Source organism: Bombina bombina, chromosome 1 (assembly GCF_027579735.1).
Source record: "Bombina bombina isolate aBomBom1 chromosome 1, aBomBom1.pri, whole genome shotgun sequence".
NCBI lineage: Eukaryota > Metazoa > Chordata > Amphibia > Anura > Bombinatoridae > Bombina > Bombina bombina.
Window position 1 is genome coordinate 1,400,547,953 of NC_069499.1, and position 13,923 is coordinate 1,400,561,875.

The 13,923-nt window shown below is 41.2% G+C and overlaps 1 protein-coding gene across 2 annotated transcripts in view; it reads right to left on the bottom strand.

Moving 5' to 3' along the window:
• The window catches only part of COPA (COPI coat complex subunit alpha), an 82,318-nt gene that overhangs the window by 51,408 nt on the left and 16,987 nt on the right, over window positions 1-13,923 (bottom strand). For both annotated transcript variants that reach the window (XM_053705137.1, XM_053705132.1), the window contains one exon: window positions 604-739. In XM_053705137.1, coding sequence (XP_053561112.1) covers window positions 604-739 — 136 coding nt within the window. The remainder of the gene's footprint in view (window positions 1-603; window positions 740-13,923) is intronic.

Sequence of the window (13,923 nt, forward strand, 5' to 3'; positions counted from 1 at the left end):
ATTGTAATTGAAGACTGAAAGAGCACAACTTATCTTGCTACAATTATTTATCTAATTTGCAGAGTGTTATCTTATCATTTATGCTAACATCAAAACAATGGAGATCTTGGTCAGCACATCATTGTCTAGCACTGTCTTCTTCCAGTTTGTATTGGCTAAGAAGGATAAAGAAAGTGGTGGGTGGAGTTTAACCATTAAAAATCAATTGCAGCAATTTCAGCAAACAAGGTGTTGATATTTTTAAAAACGTTTAGACTCTGTTGATAGTGGAATTTACTAGAAGACTGCAGAAACAGGTTGTAATTGCTAGGTGTTTAATGTCCCATTAACAGTGGGAGCCAGCACATTGATGGGCTTTATCCTCTATCCATTTGTAGAGGATGATGTGAGCATTTCCTTAGAAGCAATGTCATAGTAAATGACTGCAATATCCTCACTGGAGACCCATGGGCTACTTCTGAACATCTGTATCAGAACATTTCCCAGTTTGCAACAACAAAATTGAAGGTGAGATGGATCTAAAAACAAAATGTTACTTTCACACACTCAGCACATTACTCTTGGTAGTCTTTGCTTGAGCCACTATCTAACATACATACTCACCGTTTAGACATATCCCAGACTCGGATGCTCTTGTCCTCAGAATTACTTAGGATCAGCTCTTGGCGGGGATGAAACACAGCACATGAGACATTGTTGTAATGCCCACGGCAAGTATCTACTTCCCAGGCTTTGGACTCTGGAAAAAAGAGGAAAAGAGAATACTGTTTATTATGGTCAACACAAACATATGAACATTGTGATAGGTAAAGGGAATATGGACCATGCTTATTAGAATCAAACAAGAAACCATAAACAAACATTAAAAAAAAACAACAATGAACAACCCAAGCATAAGAATGAAGAGAACTAGTTAAAAGTGATGGTAAACTCGACATGTTTTAAAGCGAAGGTCAATTTTCATGTGAAAGTGCCCGTTTTCTTAAAAAAAACTATTAAAAACAGGGGCACTTTCATTCATGAAAATTGACATTTCACCCGTTTTCTTAAAATATACTTACCTTTTCTTCTTGAAGCCGCTCCAGCGCTTCACCAGCCCGTCGCAAGCCTCTTCATATGTCAGCAATGACAATTACGGCATCCTCCAATCATGGCTCCCCCCAGGGGGAATCAATGCCTAAGGCAACGCCGTGATTGGAGGAAGCCGGTTTCGTCATTGCTGGCTAAGTAAACCAAGAAAAAGCAAGTGGGGCATCGTTTCAGAAGAAAAAGGTAAGTAGTTTTTAAATATGGTGCAATGTCAATTTTCATGAATGAAAGTTCCCATGTTTTTAATAGTTTTTTTAAAAACCGGGCACTTTCACATGAAAACTGACCTTCACTTTAAAATCAGGTCCATAATCTAAGCAACATTTTACAGGGACTTTAATTGATCACTTACTTTTTAATCTAGCCGTGCCATTCTAATACCCCTCTCTCTGGCCGCCCGCTTCTAAACTCATATTTTTTGATGAGCTAACCGTTTGAAGTGTTCTCCAATCGGCCCACTAACTACAAAAAAAGTGCTGTACGGCTAGAGCGCTGATTGGAGAACAGTTCAAACTGTTAGCTCACAAAAAAAATTTGATTTTAAGTGAGTGACCGGAGCACAGGGGAATAGAAAGGCATGACTAGATTAAAAAGTTACAGTGCATCTGTGATCAATTGAAGTCCATGTAAAATATTGCTAAGATTCCGGAACTAAATTTGAAAACATGTAAAGGTTACCATCACTTTAAATTGGAACGTTGAACCCATTATCTTAGGATTCTGGGGACAAATGAAGCACTGGTTAAAGGGACATTAAAGCAATAAAATTACAAGCTCTAAATTGTTTGAGCATGTCATTTTATTGCTAGCAACATGGCAAAGCTATAGGCTAAACCCCTGCAAAGTGGTTAAGCACATAGTTGACACCTTCCTGCTATTGGGACGTTCCATACCATACTAACTGCACTGAGAATGGAACGTCCTAGCCGTTTGGTTATACTGAATACAAAAGCGCTTTCTGAATAGGATTGCGACCTGGTGGGGGTTCCTAGTGTCATAGGAACTCCCCCCAGACATGATCCCATCATTTAAAGTTTTGCAAACGCATGCACCCTATTAGATTTTCTCATTGATAGTGATAATGATTTAGAGCATTTTATTTTAGGACTATAAAGGGCCCTTTAACTACAGTGATACAATTCCCAAACAAAAATTAAATATAGATTCTCAAGAAATAATAAAAAAACAATCCTTAAAAGGGCCATGATACCCAAATGTTGAAACACTTGAAAGTGATGCAGCATAACTGTAAAAAGCTGAATAAAAAAAATATCACCTGAACATCTCTATGTAAAAAAGAAAGATATTTTACCTCAAAATGTCCTACGTATTCAAACCCCATTGCAAAGAACTTTAAGCAGCAAATCAGTATGTCTGTCCCAGGACAGCTAAGGGAGTGAGCTTTGTGCACACTCATTATATCCCTATTCAGTTTAAGGAAGTTTACGATGAAATCTCATGAGATCACAGTAAAAGAGTTCATTTTTAATTTTTTTTTTACCTCCAGCTGGGAAGTAACTGAAAGATAACTTTTTACACAGAACTTACTCTGCTGAGCTGAGGAAATTGTGAGGTAAAATATCTTCCTTTTTTACATAGAGATGCTCAGGTGATATTTTCCTGTTAGCTTTTTACAGTTATGCTGCATCAGTTTCAAGTGATTTAGCCTAGGTCTCTAAGTAATCATTTTAATATTATAGAAGTCACACCAGGGACTGCTTACTACATTTAAATCAGGCTGGCAATTGGTAAGCTTTCTGGATGCTAGTTTGTTTTCCTTGGTCACTTCTATTGTGCTTAACCATTAACATTTAATTTGATTTCCTTTCAATCAGAGACACGTTTAAACTCTAAAAGCTAAACTAAATACATACTTTGTTTCTCTAAGAATTTTGTTTTTACTTCTCAGATGCCCATGATAATATGTAGAGAAAATGCCTCATCAGCCCAAGAAGGCAAATAACTACATGGTTGAGCAGGGAAAGAGAGGGGTGTTGATATTATTAGTCAGATTCCAGAAGCCACAGATTATTCTAAGCAGCTTCAAGTTATTAACCCCTTAACGACTCATGCCGTACAGGGTACGTCTTGCACAAACTGGTCTTTAAAGACCAGCGACGTACCCTGTACGACATTAGGGATTTAAAGCGGCTGGAAACGAACCGGATCGGTTCCAGTCGCTTTCCGGTTATTGCAGTGATGCCTCTATATCGAGGCATCCTGCAATAACACCACTTGGCCATCCGATGCAGAGAGAGCCACTCCGTGGCCCTCTCTGCACCGGACATCGATGGCCGGTATCGTTGGTGGGTGGGAGCTGACGTGGGAGGCGGGTGGGCGGCCATCGATGGGCCCTATCACGTCGAGGGGGGTGGGATAGCCGGAGGCGCACACGCGTGCACGAGGGGGCAGGGGCGGGCACGTTCACGGGGTGGAAGCGGGTGGGAACGGCTACACTACAGAATTTTTTTGCCTAAAAGTGGGATAGAGTAGGGTCAAATTTAATTTAAAAAAAAAAAAAAAAAAACATCCAAGGGATCTGGGAGGGGATTGGGGGTTGGTCTTTTGGGGGGGGGGGAAGCTACACTACAGACAAAATAAATAGATGGCTACCATCTTAGTAGGGTTAGAGAGCTGTTGGGGGGGGGGGGGGTCAGAGAGGTTGGGGGCTAAGCGGGGATCCTACACATCAGCATATGTAAATGCTAAAAAAAGGTTTTATTTTAGTTGTGTCAGGTGGGAGGCTGATCTCTACATTAAAGCTAAAATTAACCCTGCAAGCTCCCTACAAGCTACCTAATTAACCCCTTCACTGCTAGACATAATACACGTGTGATGCGCAGCGGTATTTAGCTGCCTTCTAATTACCAAAAAGCAATTCTATTGCTATTTCTGAACAAAGGGGATCCCAGAGAAGCATTTACAACCATTTGTGCCATAATTGCACAAGTTGTTTGTAAATAATTTCAGTGAGAAACCTAAAGTTTGTGAAAAAGTGAACGTTTTTTTTTTTTATTTGATCACATTTGGAGGGGAAATGGTGGCATGAAATATACCAAAATGGGCCTAGATCAATACTTTGGGTTGTCTACTACACTACAGCTAAAATGAACCCTAGAAGCTCCCTACATGCTCCCTAATTAACCCATTCACTGCTGGGCATAATACACGTGTGGTGCTCAGTGGCATTTAGCGGCTTTCTAATTACAAAAAGCAACGCCAAAGCCCTATATGTCTGCTATTTCTGAACAAAGGGGATCCCAGAGAAGCATTTACAACCATTTGTGCCATAATTGCACAAGTTGTTTGCAAATAATTTCAGTGAGAAACCTAAAGTTTGTGAAAAAATTTGTGAAAAAGTGAACCATTTTTTTTATTTGATCTCATTTGGCGGTGAAATGGTGGCATGGAATATACCAAAATGGGCCTAGATCAATACTTTGGGATGTATTCTAAAAAAAAAAATATATACATGTCAAGGGATATCCAGGGATTCCTGAAAGATATCAGTGTTCCAATGTAACTAGCACTGGAAATAGCAAAGTGCTACTTGTACTTATTGCCCTAAAACTTGCAAAAAAAGCAAAGAACATGTAAACATTGGGTATTTCTAAACTCGGGACAAAATTTAGAAACCATTTAGCATTGGTGTTTTTTGGTGGTTGTAGATATGTAACAGATTTTGGGGGTCAAAGTTAGAAAAAGTGTGTTTTTTAAAATTTTTTTATAGTAAGTTATAAGATATGATGAAAATAATGGTATCTTTAGAAAGTCCATTTAATGGTGAGAAAAACGGTATATAATGTGTGGGTACAGTAAATGAGTAAGAGGAAAATTACAGCTAAACACAAACACCGCAGAAATGTAAGAATAGCCCTGGTCCTTAAGGGAAAGAAATTGAAATATGGCCTTGTCCTTAAGGGGTTAAAGGGACAGCCTAGTCAAAATTAAACTTTCATGATTCAGATAGGGCATACAATTATAAACAACTTTCCAATGTACTTTTATCATCAAATCTGCTTTGTTCTCTTGTTACTCTTTGTTGAAATCTAAACCTAGGTAAGTTCATATGCTAATTTCTAAGCCCTTAAAAGGACACCTCTTATCTAGACAGTGATAGTTCATGTGGGCAATATTGATAAACATTGTGCTCACTCAAATATAGTTATTTACGAGTCAGCACAGATTGGCTAAAATGCAAGTCTGTCAAAAGAACTGAAATAAGGGGTCAGTCTGCAGAGGCTGAGACACAAGGTAATTGTAATCAAAGAGGTAAAAAGTATATTAATGTAACAGTGTTGGTTATGCAAAACTGGGGAATGGTAAATAAAAGGGATCATCTATCTTTTTAAACACTAAAACTTCTGGGAGCAGACTGTGCCTTTAAAGAGAGCTGACATGCATTTTAAATAAGCAAGGCAGGTGATGGCAGCGTCAGTGAAATAATAGGAGGTAGACAATGTGGTGAAGAGAATGCCAGCCACAAATAAAAACATTATAGCACTATGTGGCTATTTAACCTATAAAAACTCTAACAGCAAACACACTGCAATTCACACAACTGTTAAAAAGAGGAATGTAAAATATTTTAGAATTAAGCAAAGGTCTCATTCCAAAAAGCACATATATAGTTGTATTATACAGCAACCAGCACTGCAAACCCACTGTAGTATTATTGTAATTTATACGACAAATTACTTTTGAGGATTGATAGGCGAAGAAAACTAAATTACAATCATAGGTGGGACATTAAACCCAACATTTATTGAGAGCACTCCATTTTAAACATCTTTTAAATTTACTTCTAATATCAAATTTGCTCTTAGTTTACTTTTTTTGAAGGAGCAGCAATGCACTACTATGAGATAGCTAAACACATTGGGGGAACCAACGATGTGGCATTTATGTGCAGCCACCAACTAGGCCTCACTCTAAAAGCAGTAAAGGGTAAGATCAGCATAAAAAAGGTCTGTAGTTTCTGGATATGAAATTGAACCAATTAAGCTGAAATAAGTTTAAAAAAATATATTAAAATAGCTGATCAGCCACATTTCAAATGGGGTTGAGGAGGCCCTTTGCCTGATACAGAATTGAGTTGCCTTACACCTTAAAGTGAAGGTCAATTTTGAATAATTAGTGCCCGGCTTTTAATAATCCTATTAAAAACAAGTGCACTTTAAATTCATCAAAATTAAAAATTCACTCTTTTTCTTCAAAAACTTACCTTTTCATTCGGGAAGCCGCTCCAGCGATTCCCACGGCCGTCGGAAGCCTCTGCAGACGTCAGAAATGACGAATCCGGCTTCCTCCAATCACGGCTTCCCCCCCGGGGTAATTTTGGTCTGATGCAACGCTGCGATTGGAGGAAGTCGGATTCGTCATTTTGGACCCGCGAAGACGGCTTGCGATTGGCGGAGGAAGTGCTGGAGCGGCTGCCAGGATTAAAAGGTAAGTTTTTGAAGAAAACAAATGAAATGTCCATTTTGATGAATTAAAGTGCCCTTGTTTTTAATAGGATTATTAACTACCTTTTTGGTGATCTGGGGGCTCCCACCCGCTCCTACCCCGGCGATCAGGCCTGCATAGTGACAGGCATCGCCGGGGCTTCCCGTTACGTGCGGTGACGTCATGCGTAATGCAACTTTATTTAACATTGACAATACAAAGTATAGGGAAAGGGGGCATGCTGCTTAATAACCTGTATCTCAGGGATCTGAGCAGCTACAGACCCCCAAGACCCACCATTGGAAAGGTAATCGCTTAACGGGGGGGGGGGGGGTCAAAACATTTTTTGTTAAAAATAGTTAAAATCAGAAAAATATTAAATCCAGCTTAGCACTCAAAGGGTTAAAAACCGGGCACTAATTCATCAAAATTGACCTTCACTTTAAAAGGGACACTTGACCTTGACTTGCTACCGAATAATTATAACAAACTGAGCACAGTTCTCTATGCTGAAAGTTCAGCTTACCCCAAACATTTTAAGAAAAATGTTTGGTTATAGGATACTGATCCAGTGCTTGATGTGGCTATGTATGACACCATATTGTGACAGCACAGCAGTCATGTGATGCACACAGCATATTTACCTATATAGTATGCTGAGGAAGCACAGCTGCAGCACTTGCTCACTATTTTATGCAGTGCTTGTGTTTCAGTTTATGTTGAGAATAATATATTTTATTAACATACAGCTAGATTACGAGTTTTGCGTTATGAGTGAAAAAGCATCATTATGCTTCATAACGATGCTTTTTCCCCTTACGCCGCTATTACAAGCCTTGTCAGAATAGGTGTACCGCACACCTTTTTGGCCATCATGCAACGTCAGTGCCACACTTTTTAAAAAGTCCTTTTTCAATGGTACTTCCATAGCGCCGGTATTACGAGTTTTGCTGTGAAGCCAAAAAGTGAGCGGTACAGCCTAAAATGACAAGATCCGAAGCGCCATCTACATAGCTGTAGCATACAACTCATAACTAAACTGTTAAAAAGTACACAAACACCCATAAACTACCTATTAACCCCTAAACAGAGGCCTTCCCGCACCACAAATACTAAAATAAAATTATTAACCCCTAATCTTAAAGGGTTTTTGGATGATTGGATCAGCCAATAGAATGCAAGCTCAATCCTATTGGCTGACACATTAGGAAAACCTTAAAAAGCGTGGTAAAGACTGAGAAATAAACAAGTACAAGCTCTGCATAACAGTGAGCTAGTACTGAGCTGTGATAAGCATACACTATGGGAAAATATGCTATGCGTGTCACGTGAATGCATCAAGCATCACGTGACTGTTGTGCCCCAGTGTAACGTAAATTACAATATGGCACCATATATAGCAGAATCAAGCACCATATTAACACTCTGATTCCAAAAAAATTTTTTCAACACTTTGGGGTAAGCTGAGCAGATAAAAACAAAATTTATGCTTACCTGATAAATTCCTTTCTCCTGTAGTGTAGTCAGTCCACGGGTCATCCATTACTTATGGGATTATAACTCCTCCCTAACAGGAAGTGCAAGAGGATCACCCAAGCAGAGCTGCTATATAGCTCCTCCCCTCTACGTCATACCCAGTCATTCGACCGAAACCAAACGAGAAAGGAGAAACTATAGGGTGCAGTGGTGACTGGAGTTTAATTTAAAATTTAGACCTGCCATAAAAAACAGGGCGGGCTGTGGACTGACTACACTACAGGAGAAAGGAATTTATCAGGTAAGCATAAATTTTGTTTTCTCCTGTTAAGTGTAGTCAGTCCACGGGTCATCCATTACTTATGGGATACCAATACCAAAGCTAAAAGTACACGGATGACGGGAGGGACAGGCAGGATCTTTACACGGAAGGAACCACTGCCTGAAGAACCTTTCTCCCAAAAACAGCCTCCGAAGAAGCAAAAGTGTCAAATTTGTAAAATTTGGAAAAAGTGTGAAGTGAAGACCAAGTTGCAGCCTTGCAAATCTGTTCAACAGAGGCCTCATTCTTAAAGGCCCAAGTGGAAGCCACAGCTCTAGTAGAATGAGCTGTAATTCTTTCAGGAGGCTGCTGTCCAGCAGTCTCATAGGCTAAACGTATTATGCTACGAAGCCAGAAAGAGAGAGAGGTAGCAGAAGCTTTTTGACCTCTCCTCTGTCCAGAATAAACGACAAACAGGGAAGAAGTTTGGCGAAAATCCTTAGTTGCCTGTAAATAAAATTTCAGGGCACGGACTACGTCCAGATTGTGCAGAAGTCGTTCCTTCTTTGAAGAAGGATTAGGGCACAATGATGGAACAACAATCTCTTGATTGATATTCCTGTTAGTGACTACCTTAGGTAAGAACCCAGGTTTAGTACGCAGAACTACCTTGTCTGAATGAAAAATCAGATAAGGAGAATCACAATGTAAGGCCGATAACTCAGAGACTCTTCGAGCCGAGGAAATAGCCATTAAAAACAGAACTTTCCAAGATAACAGCTTGATATCAATGGAATGAAGGGGTTCAAACGGAACACCCTGTAAAACGTTAAGAACTAAGTTTAAGCTCCACGGCGGAGCAACAGTCTTAAACACAGGCTTAATCCTGGCCAAAGCCTGACAAAAAGCCTGAACGTCTGGAACTTCTGACAGACGTTTGTGTAAAAGGATGGACAGAGCTGAGATCTGTCCCTTTAAAGAACTAGCAGATAAACCCTTTTCTAAACCTTCTTGTAGAAAAGACAATATCCTAGGAATCCTAACCTTACTCCATGAGTAACTCTTGGATTCGCACCAATGCAAATATTTACGCCATATTTTATGGTAAATTTTCCTGGTAACAGGCTTCCTCGCCTGTATTAAGGTATCAATTACTGACTCCGAAAATCCACGCTTTGATAAAATCAAGCGTTCAATCTCCATGCAGTCAGCCTCAGAGAAATTAGATTTTGATGTTTGAAAGGACCCTGAATCAGAAGGTCCTGTCTCAGAGGCAGAGACCAAGGTGGACAGGATGACATGTCCACTAGATCTGCATATCAAGTCCTGCGTGGCCACGCAGGCGCTATTAGAATCACCGATGCTCTCTCCTGTTTGATCCTGGCAATCAATCGAGGAAGCATCGGGAAGGGTGGAAACACATAAGCCATGTTGAAGGCCCAAGGTGCTGTCAGAGCATCTATCAGAACCGCTCCCGGGTCCCTGGACCTGGACCCGTAACAAGGAAGCTTGGCGTTCTGGCGAGACGCCATGAGATCCAGATCTGGTTTGCCCCAACGCCGAAGTATTTGGGCAAAGACCTCCGGATGAAGTTCCCACTCCCCCGGATGAAAAGTCTGGCGACTTAGAAAATCCGCCTCCCAGTTCTCCACGCCTGGGATGTGGATCGCTGATAGGTGGCAAGAGTGAGACTCTGCCCAGTGAATTATCTTTCAGACTTCCATCATCGCTAGGGAACTCCTTGTCCCTCCCTGATGGTTGATGTAAGCCACAGTCGTGATGTTGTCCGACTGAAACCTGATGAACCTCAGAGTTGCTAAATGAGGCCAAGCCAGAAGGGCATTGAAAACTGCTCTTAATTCCAGAATGTTTATGGGAAGGAGACTCTCCTCCTGAGTCCATGATCCCTGAGTCTTCAGGGAATTCCAGACAGCGCCCCAACCTAGCAGGCTGGCGTCTGTTGTTACAATCGTCCAATCTGGTCTGCTGAAGGGCATCCCCTTGGACAGATGTGGCCGAGAGAGCCACCATAGAAGAGAATTTCTGGTCTCTTGATCCAGATTCAGCATAGGGGACAAATCTGAGTAATCCCCATTCCACTGACTTAGCATGCACAATTGCAGTGGTCTGAGATGCAGGCGTGCAAAGGGTACTATGTCCATTGCCGCTACCATTAAGCCGATTACCTCCATGCATTGAGCCACTGACGGGTGTGGAATGGAATGAAGGACACGGCAAGCATTTAGGAGTTTTGTTAACCTGTCTTCTGGTCAGGTAAATTTTCATTTCTACAGAATCTATAAGAGTCCCTAAGAAGGGAACTCTTGTGAGTGGCAATAGAGAACTCTTTTCTTCGTTCACTTTCCACCCATGTGACCTTAGAAATGCCAGTACAAACTCTGCATGAGACTTGGCAGTTTGGAAACTTGACGCTTGTATCAGAATGTCGTCTAGGTACGGAGCTACCGATATTCCTCGCGGTCTTAGTACCGCCAGAAGAGAACCCAGAATCTTTGTGAAGATTCTTGGAGCAGTAGCTAACCCGAAGGGAAGAGCTACAAACTGGTAATGCCTGTCTAGGAAGGCAAACCTTAGGTACCGGTAATGATCTTTGTGAATCGGTATGTGAAGGTAGGCATCCTTTAAATCCACTGTGGTCATGTACTGACCCTTTTGGATCATGGGTAAGATTGTCCGAATAGTTTCCATTTTGAACGATGGAACTCTTAGGAATTTGTTTAGGATCTTTAAATCCAAGATTGGTCTGAAGGTTCCTTCTTTCTTGGGAACCACAAACAGATTTGAGTAAAACCCTTGTCCGTGTTCCGACCGCAGAACCGGGTGGATCACTCCCATTAGTAAAAGATCTTGTACACAGCGTAGAAACGCCTCTTTCTTTATCTGGTTTGCTGACAACCTTGAAAGATGAAATCTCCCTTTTGGAGGAGAAGCTTTGAAGTCCAGAAGATATCCCTGAGATATGATCTCTAACGCCCAGGGATCCTGGACATCTCTTGCCCAAGCCTGGGCGAAGAGAGAAAGTCTGCCCCCCACTAGATCCGTTTCCGGATTGGGGGCCCACACTTCATGCTGTCTTAGGGGCAGCAGCAGGTTTTCTGGCCTGCTTGCCCTTGTTCCAGGTCTGGTTAGGTTTCCAGCCCTGTCTGTAGCGAGCAACAGTTCCTTCCTGTTTTGGAGCGGAGGAAGTTGATGCTGCTCCTGCCTTGAAGTTACGAAAGGCACGAAAATTAGACTGTCTAGCCCTTGGTTTGGCTCTGTCTTGAGGCAGGGTATGGCCCTTACCTCCAGTAATGTCAGTGATAATTTCTTTCAAACCGGGCCCGAATAATGTCTGCCCCTTGAAAGGTATGTTAAGCAATTTAGATTTAGAAGTCACATCGGCTGACCAGGATTTAAGCCACAGCGCTCTGCGCGCCTGAATGGCGAATCCAGAGTTCTTAGCCGTAAGTTTAGTTAAGTGTACTACGGCACCAGAAATAAATGAATTAGCTAGCTTAAGGACTCTAAGCTTGTCTGTAATCTCATCCAACGTAGCTGAGCTAATGGTCTCTTCCAGAGACTCAAACCAGAATGCCGCCGCAGCCGTGACAGGCGCAATGCATGCAAGGGGTTGTAATATAAAACCTTGTTGAACAAACATTTTCTTAAGGTAACCCTCTAACTTTTTATCCATTGGATCTGAAAAAGCACAGCTATCCTCCACCGGGATAGTGGTGCGCTTAGCCAAAGTAGAAACTGCTCCCTCCACCTTAGGGACCGTCTGCCATAAGTCCCGTGTGGTGGCGTCTATTGGAAACATCTTTCTAAATATAGGAGGGGGTGAGAAAGGCACACCGGGTCTATCCCACTCCTTGTTAATTTCTGTAAGCCTTTTAGGTATAGGAAAAACGTCAGTACACGTCGGTACCGCAAAATATTTATCCAGCCTACATATTTTCTCTGGGATTGCAACCGTGTTACAATCATTCAGAGCCGCTAATACCTCCCCTAGTAACACACGGAGGTTCTAAAGCTTAAATTTAAAATTTGAAATGTCTGAATCCAGTTTATTTGGATCAGATCCGTCACCCACAGAATGAAGCTCTCCGTCTTCATGTTCTGCAAATTGTGACGCAGTATCAGACATGGCTCTATTATTATCAGCGCACTCAGTTCTCACCCCAGAGTGGTCGCGTTTACCCCTAAGTTCTGGCAATTTAGATAAAACTTCAGTCATAACATTAGCCATGTCTTGCAAAGTGATTTGTAAGGGCCGCCCTGATGTACTTGGCGCCACAATATCACGCACCTCCTGAGCGGGAGATGCAGGTACTGACACGTGAGGAGAGTTAAACGGCATAACTTCCCCCTCGTTGTCTGGTGAAATTTTCTTGACATGTACAGATTGGCTTTTACTTAAAGTAGCATCAATGCAATTAGTACACAAATTTCTATTGGGCTCCACATTGGCCTTTGAACATATTGCACAAAGAGATTCCTCTGTGTCAGACATGTTTAAACAAACTAGCAATTAGACTAGCAAGCTTGGAAAAAACTTTTCAAATAAATTTACAAGCAATATAAAAAAACGTTACTGTGCCTTTAAGAAGCACACAAAACTGTCACAGTTGAAATAACAATGAACCGGATTAGTTATAGCAACCAAATTTTCACAGTAAATGCATTAAGTTAGCAAAGGATTGTACCCACTAGCAAATGGATGATTAACCCCTTAATACCAAAAAACGGATAACAATTAAAAATATAAATGTTTTTATCACAGTCAAAGCACAGTCTCACAGGTCTGCTGTGAGTGATTACCTCCCTCAAAACTAGTTTTGGAGACCCCTGAGCTCTGTAGAGACGTCCTGGATCATGCAGGGAGAAAAAGGAAGACTGTGACTGAATTTCTACTGCGCAATAAAGCGCCAAAATAGGCCTCTCCCACTCATAATACAACAGTGGGGAAGCTCAGTAAACTGATTTTATTCAAAACAAACGACAGCCATGTGGAAAAATAATGCCCATAACATTTTTCACCAAGTACCTCAGAGAAAAAACGATTAACATGCCAGTAAACGTTTTAAATATAAAATTATGAAATGTTATTAAAAAGCCTGCTGCTAGTCGCTTTCACTGCAGAAAAGGCTATAAGTTATATGTATACAGTATTTTCTTAGTGAAGTGCCATTCCCCAGAAATACTTCAGTGTAAACATACATACATATCAGCCTGATGCCAGTTGCTACTACTGCATTTAAGGCTGCACTTACATTACATCGGTATTAGCAGTATTTTCTCAGTCAATTCCATTCCTTAGAAAATAATATACTGCAACATACCTCCTTGCAGGTGAACCCTGCCCGCTGTCCCCTGTTCTGAAGTTACCTCGCTCCTCAGAATGGCCGAGAACAGCAAATGGATCTTAGTTACGTCCGCTAAGATCATACACAAACTCAGGTAGATTCTTCTTCTAATGCTGCCTGAGACAAAACAACACACTCCGGTGCTGTTTAAAATAACAAACTTTTGATTGAAGAAATAAAAACTAAGTTTAACAACCACAGTCCTCTCACACGTCCTATCTATTAGTTAGGTGCAAGAGAATGACTGGGTATGACGTAGAGGGGAGGAGCTATATAGCAGCTCTG